Here is a 13,788-nt window from a genome sequence, read left to right on the forward strand (position 1 = left end):
TTGCGGCCGAAATACGTCCGTCAATTACGGACGTAATTAGTGTGTGTGCACATACCCTTAGTTTTCTTGAAATATCCAATGTTTTCATACCTAGTGCAATACCTTGGACAATTTCACGCTTTTCGGCAGCAGAGAGATCCTTTTTCTTTCCCATATTGATTGAAACCTGTGGCCTGCTTAATAATGTGGAACGTCCTTCTTAAGTAGTTTTCCTTTGATTGGGCACACCTGGCAAACGAATTATCACAGGTGTCTGAGATTGATTACAATGATCCAAAGAGCCCAAAGGGTATGTGCACACACACTAATTACGTCCGTAATTGACGGACGTATTTCGGCCGCAAGTACCGGACTGAACACAGTGCAGGGAGCCGGGCTCCTAGCATCATACTTATGTACGATGCTAGGAGTCCCTGCCTCGCTGCAGGACAACTGTCCCGTACTGTAATCATGTTTTCAGTACAGGACAGTTGTCCTGCAGCGAGGCAGGGACTCCTAGCATCGTACATAACTATGATGCTAGGAGCCCGGCTCCCTGCACTGTGTTCGGTCCGGTACTTGCGGCCGAAATACGTCCGTCAATTACGGACGTAATTAGTGTGTGTGCACATACCCTAAGACACAATACCATCCATGAGTTTAATTGAAAAACTAATAATTAAATGTTTATGACACTTAAATCCAATGTGCATAATTTGGAACACTGTGTAGGTGAAATGCTGGTGACAGGTTCCCTTTAAAGTCTATAATAAAATATCTGTACACTAGCTTTTCAGGGGTTTATCCCCATAGGTTTTTCTATAAGACTTCAAAAACTCCAGAAATTTATTTTTTTACAAAATGACACCACATAAAAAAAAAATGGCATAAAAAAAAGCATGTTTCATTTTAATAACGTTAGCGCTTTTTGATGCAGTTTAAAATGGCAGAAGTTGTGTGTGCGTAGGAGGAGTCAAGGCAAAAACAGAATTTCTACCTCTCAAGGTAATTTTTGGCAGAAATGGTTGTGGAAATTGCTATAACCGTGTTACTTGCAGGCAAATCAACTAAGGCTCTGTTCACAACAGCGCTAAGTTTTTCTGTTCCATCATATGAACAGAAGAATGGAAAAAACAAAACAAAAAAAACCACGGATGTGCCAAAGCCATTGCATTGTGGACACTAAAGGCACACGACGAAACCCAGTGACTTTAGAAGGGGTTGTCTGGGCAGCAACTGGTTTTTCATACGGATGACCTATCCACAGGTTAGGTCATCAGTATATGTTCCGTGGGGGTCCGACACCCGTACCGATCAGCTGTATTCACTGCATAGCGGCTGTGCTGCAGAACCGTTAGGGTATGTTCACACGGCCTATTTACGGACGTAATTCGGGCGTTTTACGCGTGGAATAACGCCCGAAAATACGGCTTGAAAGCGTTGACAAAACATCTGCCCATTGAAAGCAATAGGCTGACGTTTGTCTGTTCACACGAGGCGTATATTTACGCGTCGCTGTCAAAAGACGGCGCATAAATAGACGCCCGCGCCAAAGAAGTGTCATGTCACTTCTTCAGACGTAAATGGAGCCGTCTTCCATGGACTCCATGGAAAACCAGCTCCAGTTACGTCCGTAATGGACGCGGCGTTCAAGCGCCTGCACATGCCGTTACGGCTGAAATGACCGGGCTGTTTTCTCCTGGAAACAGCCCCGTAATTGCAGCCGTTACGGACGCTGCCGTGTGAACATACCCTAACTCTGCTTCTATTCACTTGAAAAGGAGCAGTACTGCAGCTCGGCCGCTGTGCTGTGACCAGAGCCATCTTCTTCCAGCACAGACAACCAGTGCCCGGAGCAGCTGATCGGTGCGGGGTCCAGGTGTCAGACCCCCACGATCACGTACTGATGACCTATCCTGTCTAAGTCATTGCTATGAAAAACCGTGCCCGGACAACCCCTTTAATGGTTCCATTGATTTCCAGTGACTAGGTCTATCGGTTTATCGGGAAAAAATTTCCTCTGACATTTCTCATTGGAACCGTGACCGAGGCCGCTAATGGAGCCTCCAACGCAGATGTGAACAGAGACTTATTTAACAGGGTACAACAAGCTGGTGTCCTACCGGACTTGAAATAAATCACACAAGTATTTATATAAATAAGTTATTTTATTATAGTTTGAAAATAAAATCAAATTTTAGACAAATTTTCTACTCAGAATGTCACTCGGTCACTGCACGTCCTCATTCTCCTACTGTACTAATTCTTATCTGTACGGCCCAAGTTACACCGCACACCAGTGACTTTAGATGGTCATATGGTGAACGACTTAATAGTGGATCTGAAAAGGTTCGTTTGAAATGACCTCTAAACACAAAAATCGCTAGCGAAGCGCGGATCACGGACTCAAGAAAAAAACACTTCCGTTTTGACTGGAATAACCCTTTAATTCTGGAATCTTCACTTACTAAATAACAACTGAATGATAAGATATTTATATTTACAGGGGATGTGACATAACTCCCTAAATTGGAGCATCTAGCGCTTCTCTCTTATGGGGCAGGAGGGATCATGTGGCAGCACGCAGTGCCGTCAATGCAGCTACATGACCCATCTTATATGATCAGGTACTCAATACTGTGTATGGCACATCCTCACTTTGGTCACAAGAACAGGAGCTCCAGGGGGCATTTACCGAGTGAAGTAGCACTGGTTTGTTTTTATTATGGCTTTTAGTAGATCCTCTAATTTAGAAAGTTCTGTCACTACGCTGGATCCTATTTAAAGGGGTTGTATGAAATGACAATAAATGGTTTCTGCAGAAAAAAAAACCCACAGCGCGACCTTGTATTTAGTATTGCAGATGAGCCCAATTTATTACCAATACCAGACAGCCCATGGACAAGAGTAGCGCGGTTTCTAGAAGCAGACGTGTTTTTGTAATTTCATACGACCCCTTTGAAAGAGGTCAACGTTTTGTAAAATGTTGCTTGTATATCAGAGAATTTCATTATCTGCAATTCCCTAGCGTATTGTTGTTACCTAAATTGGACCTTTTATGAATGTGAATTTATTCGCGGAAGAATATTGGTGCCGTTTATGGTGACTACACGTTTATGCCAAATTGGAAAATACAACACCAATCTCTGAAGCCCCTGCTTGTTAAGAGAAAGGCAAAAGGAAAAAGTTGAAGTTGTCCAAAGCAACCAATCATATTCCAGATCTCATCTTCAACCGTTGCCATAAAGGAGAAATCTGATAGGTTGCCATGTGCAACACCTCCAATTTTCCTCCTCTAGTGTATTCAGACGACTTGTAAATCACCACCAGATGGCGCCCTGCCTAGCACATTATATAAACAGGAGGCCCATTTCACTGCAAATTAAAATAAATCACAAAATCTAAGTCTAAATAAAGTTGAACTTAGTAGTTTCACTTTTTCTTAACAAAATAGTCTAAAAATAACCACGTTATGTCTAATAGACTTTTACATATATTATATATCATGATAGTGCAAACACTGCTCAGTAAAGCTAATCCTGGTAGTCACGCTGGCTTCTAGAGCCGCATGACCATTTTACATTAAAATCTTTGGGTTCATTGTATTACTTATATTTGAAGCATTAGAAAAGGATATTAATTTTACCAAGTTATTGGAACACAGCATCATTAGTGATACGAGGCAAATTCTGGGTTAGAATGGTCACTCGGAGATCAGCCGATTAGAGGACGTCCCGCTGGTGGGGGCCCCAACGTTCAGCTATAATCTGCGAGGCAACCTGGCAGTAATTGTTCATATTCCCTGCAGTGCCACCACAGGAGAAGTGAAGCATTACACAGTTCCTACTAAAATCAAATGGGCCGTCAGTGCAATGCATGATTGTGCCAGGTCCGCCACAGTGAGGGACTCTCTGCTCTGGCTAATAGATGATGATGATCCTGAACATGAGGCCCCCCATCTATTTATTCAGAATTCCCTATTGGTATATTTGAAAATAGGTTTACTAAACCAGACAACCTTGATGAGATTTTAAAAGCTTTTTAGGCTCATTTTAAAATAGACTGGAAACCTATGGATAATCATTGCTTATATTGTTTCTTTTAACCAGGGGTTCAGAGTCCATGAGATGAGGTGAACACCTTGGGTTGAGCAGCACCTTTCCCCAACTGCAGGGGGCAGCATTTTTGCAGAGGAGCTGTCCATATGTCCCTGAACAGCTGGACTATATTTTTTCCTTCCGTCACAAGTATACATTGGGTATTCCCCGACATATACCTCCGATGGAAGGCTCCTACATATGCGACTGTATAAGTATATGTCACAAATAGGCTCCCATTGTAAAAATAAGTTTTTTCTGGATGGCTTTGTACAGTGTATGCTTTCCCATACACTTAAAAAAAAAAAGTATACACTTTTGACATACGCTAGGTGCATGGGGCCCTATAGAAGATACGTTAGCATATGCGCCGAATGTAATAAAAAAAAATTAAAGTGATAAGAGTCTAAGCAGCCACAAGTTTCTCTGGTAGACAGAAAACAAGAATTGCAGAAGCATGGAGTAGGTGAGCTTCACTCGCGTTGTAATGTGATATCCAAAACATTGCCATGTAAAAATGTTTAACATATACATCAGGCATAGCTATTCAAAAGCCCATGATGTATACGTTAAACGTATGCATGGGACATATGCCATAAAGTGGCATACGTCACCCATAGGCTTCAAAAACACTTACTGTGCACATACATGCAACTAAATCCCATAAAAAAAAAAAAGAAGTAATTACATACTTGAAACAAAAAGTATACGGACATATACCAGTCCGACAAAGGTCAAAAGGACAAACTTTTGGCCTACCTCGGGCTAATGGAGCCCTACGTCCACACTAAACGTAGTGAGCGAACGTGATGTGAAAGGGGAACTACCCAGGATAATAGAGGCACAAGGTCTGCCTGGAAATCAATTTTAACTGCTGAAGAAAAAAAAAAATATCCCAGGGAATGTTTTTATTACCAGGCTATTATTTGCCGCTATGGGTTTCAGAATATTACTAACGTCTATATCTTTACAGTGGAAACTCCGTGTTTGCTCATATGTTTCACGCTTAAGTTTCTTATTTTACCATACAGAAGCAAAGTCTATTGAAAACCAAGCCGATATTATTGTATTAACCCCTGAAAAGCTTTAGTGTTACACATTAAGGCAGAAGGGAACGCTGGGCGACAGTTTTAGTGGGGATCCTCTTTCCTGTCCGGCTTCTCTTTCAGTTTGTATTCGTCCAGAATGAAATGACTGGTTTCTTTTGCCGTCTTTTTCACTATTGCTTTTATACCCATGTGATCAATATTAAATGCAGTCACCCCAACATTAATGGCAGAATTTACTGCGTTGTCTGTGGCATGACCAGCATCTTTTCCATACCTACAGAAAAACCAAAAGAAAACCGTCAGGACAATACCATCTTTGTAGCAACTTCATTTTCACAGGACGATTTTCAAACTTCACAACTGTGCAAATAATTTACCAGCGAGTGCACCAGCGAACATACACACATCTCCCCCCTTCCTTTGTATTAGATGGGTGGGGGTGGGGGGGGGGGGGGTGAGAGAGAGAAATCCCAGAAACTCAAATTAGACTGTATCTAGCTCAGTCTTAGACCAGGATCACACACACACAGTTTTGATGCAGTTTTTGGCTCAGTTTTTTTAGTAAACACAAAAGAAAGGAAATTCGTAAGTCTTCTTTATACCTTTCCTTTCTTATGGATACACTTCGGCTTTGGCACAAAAACGGCATCAAAACAGTGTGTGAGATCCTGACCTTCTAGCTCAGTTTTTAATGGCGACTTTTTACGCACACACGATACAGCTCAATGGAAGGTAATGGCGTTTCCAGAGAAGCACTGGGGCAAAGTCCAAAAAACCAAAGACTTTGTCCAAAGTTGAATGGGTTCAGGACATTTACTGAATGCCAAAGATGTTTCGCTCTAGGAATAGTCCACGCACAGGTTTTTGGGCTCCTGTCAACAAGAGAAGGTTAAGACTGGTTTCACATGGTCGTAGTATGCCCACAACACTTGAGACCCCCCCCCCCCCCAATGTACCAAACTGAACTTTAATCACCATAGAACCCTATGGTGATCTATGTTCTGTTCAGTAGAACAGGGGGGGGGGGGTGTTTGGCCGAGGGTTGCTGACATAATGCGACCCCTAAAATGCAGCCATATTACGGCCATGTGAAACCAGCCTAAGGAAGGATAGTACGTTTTATCACAAATAGTAGTACTCTCAAGTCAAGAGTAGTGGACAGTATATAGAAGCCTGGTCTTGTTGAAATTGTATGTGATGCTTGAGAAAGGAGCCATGAGAGTGATCAGCAAATGAGTCGGGAATCAGGGTCTGTTTATGATCAGCACTTTCTGGCAAATCAATTGCACATTTGTATCTTGATCTAAACACTTTGATTTTATCAATGTTCAATAATTACAAATTTGATTGAAAACTGTCTTTTCCTTTATTTGCTGCCCAAATAACCTGGAATTAACTGAATGGATAGAATTAAAGCCAAATCTTGTAAATTGGGTAAAACCAAAAGATTACAAAACACCCGCCAATACCAAAATACTAAACCAACAATATTCAAGTATTTGTAGAAGTGAGCTAGAATTAGTTTTCCAGTTTATGCAATTATAAAGTTGCCAACTTTTCTTTACTTTGTATTGCAATTCCTTAGCACTTGCCAGATCTAATTTTCCTGTCAGTGAATAGAAACATTCTTATTTACACTCTGAAACCCTGTACAGGCCCAATACTTCTCATATCAGAGACTTTTCTGCATATGTATTAACTAGTCCAATCTGTCTAGACTGGATACAGTTACCTATACTGATACACTGTAGCAAATCATTATGAGAGAGATTTCTGCTGCTGACAGAGGATTGCCTAGACTGGATACAACTGCAAACTCTCGGCTTAGAAAAAGTATTAGGTCTGTACAGATTTTCAGTCTCTGGATATAAACAAGAATGACCCCACTCTGACAGCAAGCAGAGATCTTGAACTGATGAGGAACTGAACATAAAGTATATAACATTATTTATACCCTAAAAATGGACCATGTGTTAAGATGCAAATGTGTTTATTTGTAAATAGATTTTTGTATAATAGGGTCTTCCTTTTCTACTTGTATAAAATAGTCAACAATTCTAAAACTTCCACCTTTGTGATAGTTCTTCATTACCAGTTTTTCGGTGCTGGCAGATATTTTCGCCTCATTCTAAGGGTATGTTCACACGGCTTATTTTCGCCCGTTTTTCAGGCCGCAAAATCGGAAGCAGAACGCCTCCAAACATCTGCCCATTGATTGCAATAGGAAAACTGTGTTCTGTTGGGCCGTTTTTTTACGCGGCCGCGTAAAAAAAAAAAAAAAAAAGACTGCAAAAGTGCATGTCACTTCTTGAGCCGTTTTTCAGACTCTATAGAAAAACAGCTCCGTATTTTCAGAAGTTTTTGAGTTTGCGTGTGCACATACCCTCAGAATAACCGCGGCTTTTTACAAGCAGAAAGCGCTTCGGAATGTGTGAACAAGACCTTAGGATTTAATTCAAAGCCCCACCGGAATAGCAGCAGAACACTTTTTGAACGGTTCCATCAGCAGCCGCTTATCGACTGTTTCTAGGTAAAAAGAGCATTGCAGGTAATGAAGAAATTTATTTTTTGTCATTTCCTGACTGGACTGTGTAAGCAATGATAAAAGGTGAAGGTTCACACTAATAAGTGAATCTAATTATTCTAACTACACTTTGTGTGACATATAAGAGTTACACGTGACACGAATCTCACTCAATGTTAGTGCAAAATAGCACAAGCTACAGTAATAATTCCACAAAACGATGGGAGTAGCAAATGTGAAGTTGTTTTTAGGGTATAATTAATATGAAAAGTTAAAATCAGTGATTATTGAAATAATTAGGACAGTACACAAATAAAATAGTAATCACTTATGGTTTCGTAGCCGGAGGTTCATCCATAGTGAAGCCACTATATCTAAAATGGAAACATTTATCTGGTTACAGTTAATGACGATGCAAGTCCTCATTTTTGGTCATGAAATAGCTCCAAATTTCTTGGATAAGATCAGACGTGCAACCATGAGCATCACAATGAAGCGCTGCTAAAGTTGCAAATATCACCGGGGCCCAACCAAGCCAATGTATAATGAGTCATTCAGGTTCTATCGTGGCAACCACCATTTTGACGAGAAGAATATTGCTGCGTAAAAATCTGAAGGAATTTTACGTCAGAGCCTTCAACACAGCCTTAAAGATCTGTCTGCTGTCACTAAACAAGAATATTCATTCACTGACAGCAAAACAGAAAATTAAGAAAAACTGCATTGTAAATGAGTTTTAGAACAATTGATTAAACCATGGAAAGCCGACAGGACAGTAGCTTTTTTTTTTTTTTTTTACATGAAAACCCTTTGATACAGTCACAAACAACCGTATATAGTATTGACATAGACACGTAATAAACAATCTTCAAATGTTTGTACTTATTGCGGTTTATACAAACTTTGCGTTGTTGAAGTTTAGTTGTTTTTTTCTCTCTCTCGAATATGTGGCACAAGTGAGACGTGATGCCATGCCTTATATGCATTACTTTGAATGGGCAGAAGGGCAGGGGCTTTAAAAGGATGCAGAGCGTGTCATTCACCAGATTACTAACAGGCACAAAAGTTATGAGAAATAAATAAAAGACGTGAGCTAAATCTCTATTAACAAAAAAAATATATAGATTGCATAAAAAGACAATACATTATCTCCAGTACACCATGACAAAACCGAGAGCAAGACCTACTTGTATTTGACAGTATGCACAGTCTCGGAGGCCACACTCTTAGCGACGTTCTTCCCGGCGTACTCCAAACCCTGCCAAACCGTGGCAAATCCTTAAAATCAAAACACATTAGAAGTTTATCTCTAGGATGTGAATAAACCAAAGCACAAATATCATCCTTCTAATCACATAAATACCTTGTACTCCGCTGGCGGCTACCACCATGGCACCATCCAATGGAGACTTCCCATCCTTGTCTTTCTTCAGAGATTCAGGAAGAAGTTTGCTGCCATGTTTCTTGACATGTGGCCCCAGCTCTCTCCCCACACAACTCGCTATAGCACAGACCCCATCCACTAGAACAAGGAAAACCCAGTTAGTCAGAGGTATTTACCAAGAAACACTTACTAGTGAATGAACCTCCACAATAGACATGACTTACCAAAAGATGTTCTAGAACTCCATTACCTAGGGTCAATCTGCCAAAAAGGGCTTACCCACATGGTCTATTCAAATGCGAAAATATATTTATTTTATATTACAATATACCACACAAAATCCTGAAACCAGTCCAATGAACCATCAAAGAAATATAGTACGTGTAAGGGATGTGACCAGTGCACTTATAGTTACCTAGGAATTGGCTGACTTTAACTGCTCCGCCGGTGGCTTGCTTGGCTACGTGGAGTCCTTTGGCCACTGTGGGGTTGACCTCTAGAGGTTTATCCTCAGGTTGTATGTGCTCTCTCAATTTAGTAGCACCTTTGTGGATGGCTTTTTCAGTCAACTCTGCACCTTTCACCAGACCCCAACTCAGCCAAGACGCTCCTAGAGGAACAAATAAAAAATTGAAAACTGATCAGCACCCATTGTTTGGTTCAGTAAAACCAGTTAAAAGTTGAAGACTATTCTAAAAAGTGTGGTTATGTGTAACGACTTGTCAATTTTCTTCTACTGCGGCCTCCAATTCCAGAATGTTACATGCACACGGCAGACACTGATGTTATTTTCAGTGATCACTGTGATGCAGATCAGCGCGGTCAATGTACAACTTGTAACGCAGTATGACTTATTCACAACGACCCTCTTAGCGGTTTTATATTTTTCCTGATAAATCTCATTGGAAACGATGACATTTGCATTTGGGACTTTGAGGGTTTCAATTGTGGTGAACAACTATTGGTCGAAGTTGCAGCATCTAAAATGTCACACCCATCCATCTACAACAGTAGTCCCCAACCATGTGACTCCTGATCCCCAGTGGTGCGGCTCACCATAGCAGTTCTGAGTTACAGATGTAGCACAGTTTATCTTGACTGACAACTTGCTGCAGAATGATATCGCACAACAAAAGCCATTGAAAAAGTCAAGTAAAAGTTTCTGGACACTGTGTATATAATGCGTTAAGCGTCAAGATAAAGATGGCTACATCTGCATGACCCAATGCACTGGCTTCCCAGGCCGGCATTAGAGGGGGGGGGGGGGGGGGGTTTAATGCCCATGGATATTCTTCATGTATAGCACAGTGCTGTGCAGATGGAATTTGCCCACTAGTGTGTGCCGTGTAGATCAGGGAATATCGGGGCAGGAGAGAGCTTTAACATTTTCATACACTTTGTCCCATTGCTCTACAAGGAGTGAGGATATGTTTATGCAGACAAAGCCCAGTGTCATGGGGAAAGATGGAAAAGTGGGGCGATGCTACGCAATAAGAATTAAATTCAGGAAATTTTTTAAAAGGAATCTAAATTAATAAAGGCTTGCCTAAAATTATTTATTTTTCGTTTTCCTTATTTTATTATGAACTATCTGCGAAATCTTAGTATGCAGTTTGGGATGACTGTAGCGATAGGGGGTCAGTCCCATTCTGATCTTTTGTGTTAAATGTCTTTGGTTAAATAAAATTGGCCATTTGGCTTCATATCCCAAGGCATTTAATTCACGCCATGCCATCGTTCTTAAAATTCTCCCAATTCCTTTTTAGGTATTTTGCCTTTTATTCCCAGAAGATCACAAAGAATAACCTGAGATAAAAGCATGGATCCATGATAATCATCTCGGTCATCTTTACCTTGGAGAATTCCTTGGGCAACCTTCTCACTCCATGGAGGAAAGTCTTCCTTCTCTTTTGGTGTCGGCTCAGGTATAGAAACCACGTGTATTGTCTGAGTCAAGTCTATCACTTCACCGGATGCCTCACTTGGCTTGAATAGCGGAAACAAGAATACACAGTTCAGTAAAATCTCAAGATGAGCGGCTCTGTTTGATACTTTGTGTTCATGTTTTAAGCACTTTGCATTTTATAATAGAAGATATTGCAATCTCCAAGTGGACAACACAGGGCAGGTAATTTAGGGTTAAGTGGTTAAGTTGTGAATACCCAATATATCTGGTGGTCTAAAACGATGAAATGGTTAACATTATACAGAGTTGTCGAGGTTGGTTACGTGATAATATCGAATATCCCAGAAGTGGTTCACACTTAATTATATAAGAGTATTAACATTATAGAACAGTATATTATTATACTGGTCTAGGATGGTAAAGGGGTTAATGATGGTGGTTTAGATGAGAAAATTTTACCTTTTAATTGTATTTAATCATAATGTGTCCAAAAATCTTTACAGGGAATTGGAGCTCGGGTTTTCTGATTCAGAGCTCCAAATCTCTTTCTTTCCTTCACACAGTCATAGTAAAATTCTGTCTGCCTGCAGCCACCACTAGAGGGAGCTCGAGCTTAGGATTACAAAGCTACCACTGACTTCAATAATAAAAGAATGGCAGCGTGCTCCCCCTAGTGATGGCAGAAAGCATTTAACCCTTCAGCTGAATGTATGTTCTGATGAGGAGGGTTGCTTGGCAGGACTCCCCCTACCCTCTTCATTTCCAAACGTGCCCCCAATATCATCTATGCCAACATACAGCTTTGACGAGTTAAGGTCTAGTTAGTTGTGCCTCTAGACACGTCGCCATTCTTTTATTCACTAGTACAATAATACGTAGACGGAGAAGAAAAAAAAAAAAAAAAGGGATTTTGAAATATATCAGAGCTCTGGTACAAGAGCAAAACTGTGTCCTTTGTTTCAGATTGGAGGGTCTCCAGATTACACATGATGCTCGGAAAGACTTGGGTACAAAGAAAACACTGTGCTCCAAACAAAGTGGCTGTGAAATAGTCTGTTTCAAGGCCTATTGAATAATCTCAGCACAAAGGCGATGGACACTCTCCAAATTCTATGTATCTGTTTACTTCGAGATAACTTCTAGTACTTTATCAGTCTTAATAGATGTGAATGAAGACTTGAAATTCCCAGTGTCCCTTCGGCAAAGCCTGCTGAAATTAAGATCATGTCTTTAAAGTTGGCCATACACATAGGACTTTGATCGTCGAGAACGCGGCTGATCAGTCATCCATGGGATCATTCGTATGATCGATCCCACCAGCAACATCAGAGTAAAATGGCTGATCAGGGAGTCCGTTTTTAAAAAATTTACTCCCTGGGGCTAGCACAAAGTGGCAAACGATCGGCCGATTTCGGCCAATCATGCCACACACACACAAATTTTTCCAACCTGGCCGATCATATTTTCAGCAGACTCGGCCATCGCAAACTATTGCTCGCGTTAATTTTGAAAATGAGGGTCGGCCGAAATAGCCAACCGAATTTAATCCCATGTGTATGGCTCTAGTCTAATATGTATGGCCATTCTCTTGGAGCCTATAGTAACAATGCTAATATCTGGATAATCAAAGAATAATGTAAATTGACAAGAAATGTGTTTATTGAAGAGGATTATTTATCCAAATGTTGTCCTTCAAAGTAATCTCTTCCAATCGGGATCAGAACGAGCGGCAGAAGAGACAGGTGAGCGACTGCTTATTATAAATGCATATGTCCCTATCTGCCAGAGATGTGCAAAATTAGACTATGGAAGAGGGGTGGGGGGGGGGGGGTGAGGATTTCTCTTAATCTCTTGTCATGGCGGGGGCCGTAGTGGTCACTATGATGACATATGTGGCTGAAGTGGAACAACGTTATGTCATTATTTCCTAAAACTGCTCTCAGCATCAGAAGTGGATTTTGAATTGACACGAAGTATACATTAAAGATTGTGGTGGCCATATTTTTGTAGCCCAATTCCTATACACAGTAACTTCCTATCAGGAGACAGATCTATGAGGGGTAGAGCGTTCATATATAAAAGGCGCCACATTCTAACATCAAAGCATGCACATTCATTGAGCCTTCCCCATCCAAAGAACATAGTCCCTAAAACCAAAATGCATCTGGTATTTGATATACGAATACCAGCCTGTTACTGACACACCTGTCCTAAGCAGAGAAAGCCTGCCACCTTGTTTGTTGTAGGACTCTCCCAGGGAGCCTGTATGACTTGCCTTGGTTTGCACTTACCTGGATTCTCAAGTCAGACATCTGTTTCATTAGGTCTTCAAAGAGCTCGAGATCAGGAGCTGGGAGCTCAGCCGAGAGCAGCACCCCCACATAAGAGCCGGGGGCCTGTGACATCAGGTCTGGGAACATGTACACCCCAGTATTAGAGCGTAGAACTGGAGATTGGTTAGACATGAGTGGGTATAGCCAGTCACACACCTGCAGGACAAATAACACTCTTTAACATGACTTTATGGGTCTAGGTTATGGTATATAGTACTTTATATCTGCACCCCCAAATGTTTAATGTGCTCAGAGATATAATGGCTAACAATGTCAGTCTGAACTTACCTCCAAAAATCAATGACTATACAAATACTAGACCCAGATTCATCAACTTAAAAACTCCTCTGCCCCTCATTGAAATCAATGGGGGTAGATTTGGGGCGCTTTTGGCGCTAATTCCGACGAGGTTTCCACGTCAAAATCAGCGCCAAAAAAACACTGTATAAACTTGGCCAAAACGTAACGGCAAACCTCTGGGGGACGATTGTTTTGTTGATTGATAAAATTCTTCCC

General features: G+C 41.0%; 1 protein-coding gene across 2 annotated transcripts in view; it reads right to left on the reverse strand.

The window, feature by feature from the left end:
- Window positions 1-2,128: 2,128 nt before the first annotated feature.
- SPART (spartin) overlaps window positions 2,129-13,788 on the reverse strand; it is a 30,730-nt gene continuing 19,070 nt past the window's right edge. The window contains exons 3-9 of one of the 2 annotated variants that reach the window (XM_075851729.1): window positions 13,231-13,428; window positions 10,887-11,019; window positions 9,449-9,643; window positions 9,013-9,171; window positions 8,837-8,927; window positions 7,978-8,023; window positions 5,309-5,399 (exon numbers count right to left, since the gene is read on the reverse strand). In XM_075851729.1, coding sequence (XP_075707844.1) covers window positions 7,978-8,023; window positions 8,837-8,927; window positions 9,013-9,171; window positions 9,449-9,643; window positions 10,887-11,019; window positions 13,231-13,428 — 822 coding nt within the window. In that variant the 3' untranslated portion in view covers window positions 5,309-5,399. Of the gene's footprint in view, window positions 5,400-7,977; window positions 8,024-8,836; window positions 8,928-9,012; window positions 9,172-9,448; window positions 9,644-10,886; window positions 11,020-13,230; window positions 13,429-13,788 lie in introns of both variants that reach the window. The other variant, XM_075851728.1, reaches the window with a different exon arrangement.

The sequence above is a fragment of the Rhinoderma darwinii genome, chromosome 2, assembly GCF_050947455.1.
Source record: "Rhinoderma darwinii isolate aRhiDar2 chromosome 2, aRhiDar2.hap1, whole genome shotgun sequence".
In the NCBI taxonomy this organism is placed as follows: domain Eukaryota; kingdom Metazoa; phylum Chordata; class Amphibia; order Anura; family Rhinodermatidae; genus Rhinoderma; species Rhinoderma darwinii.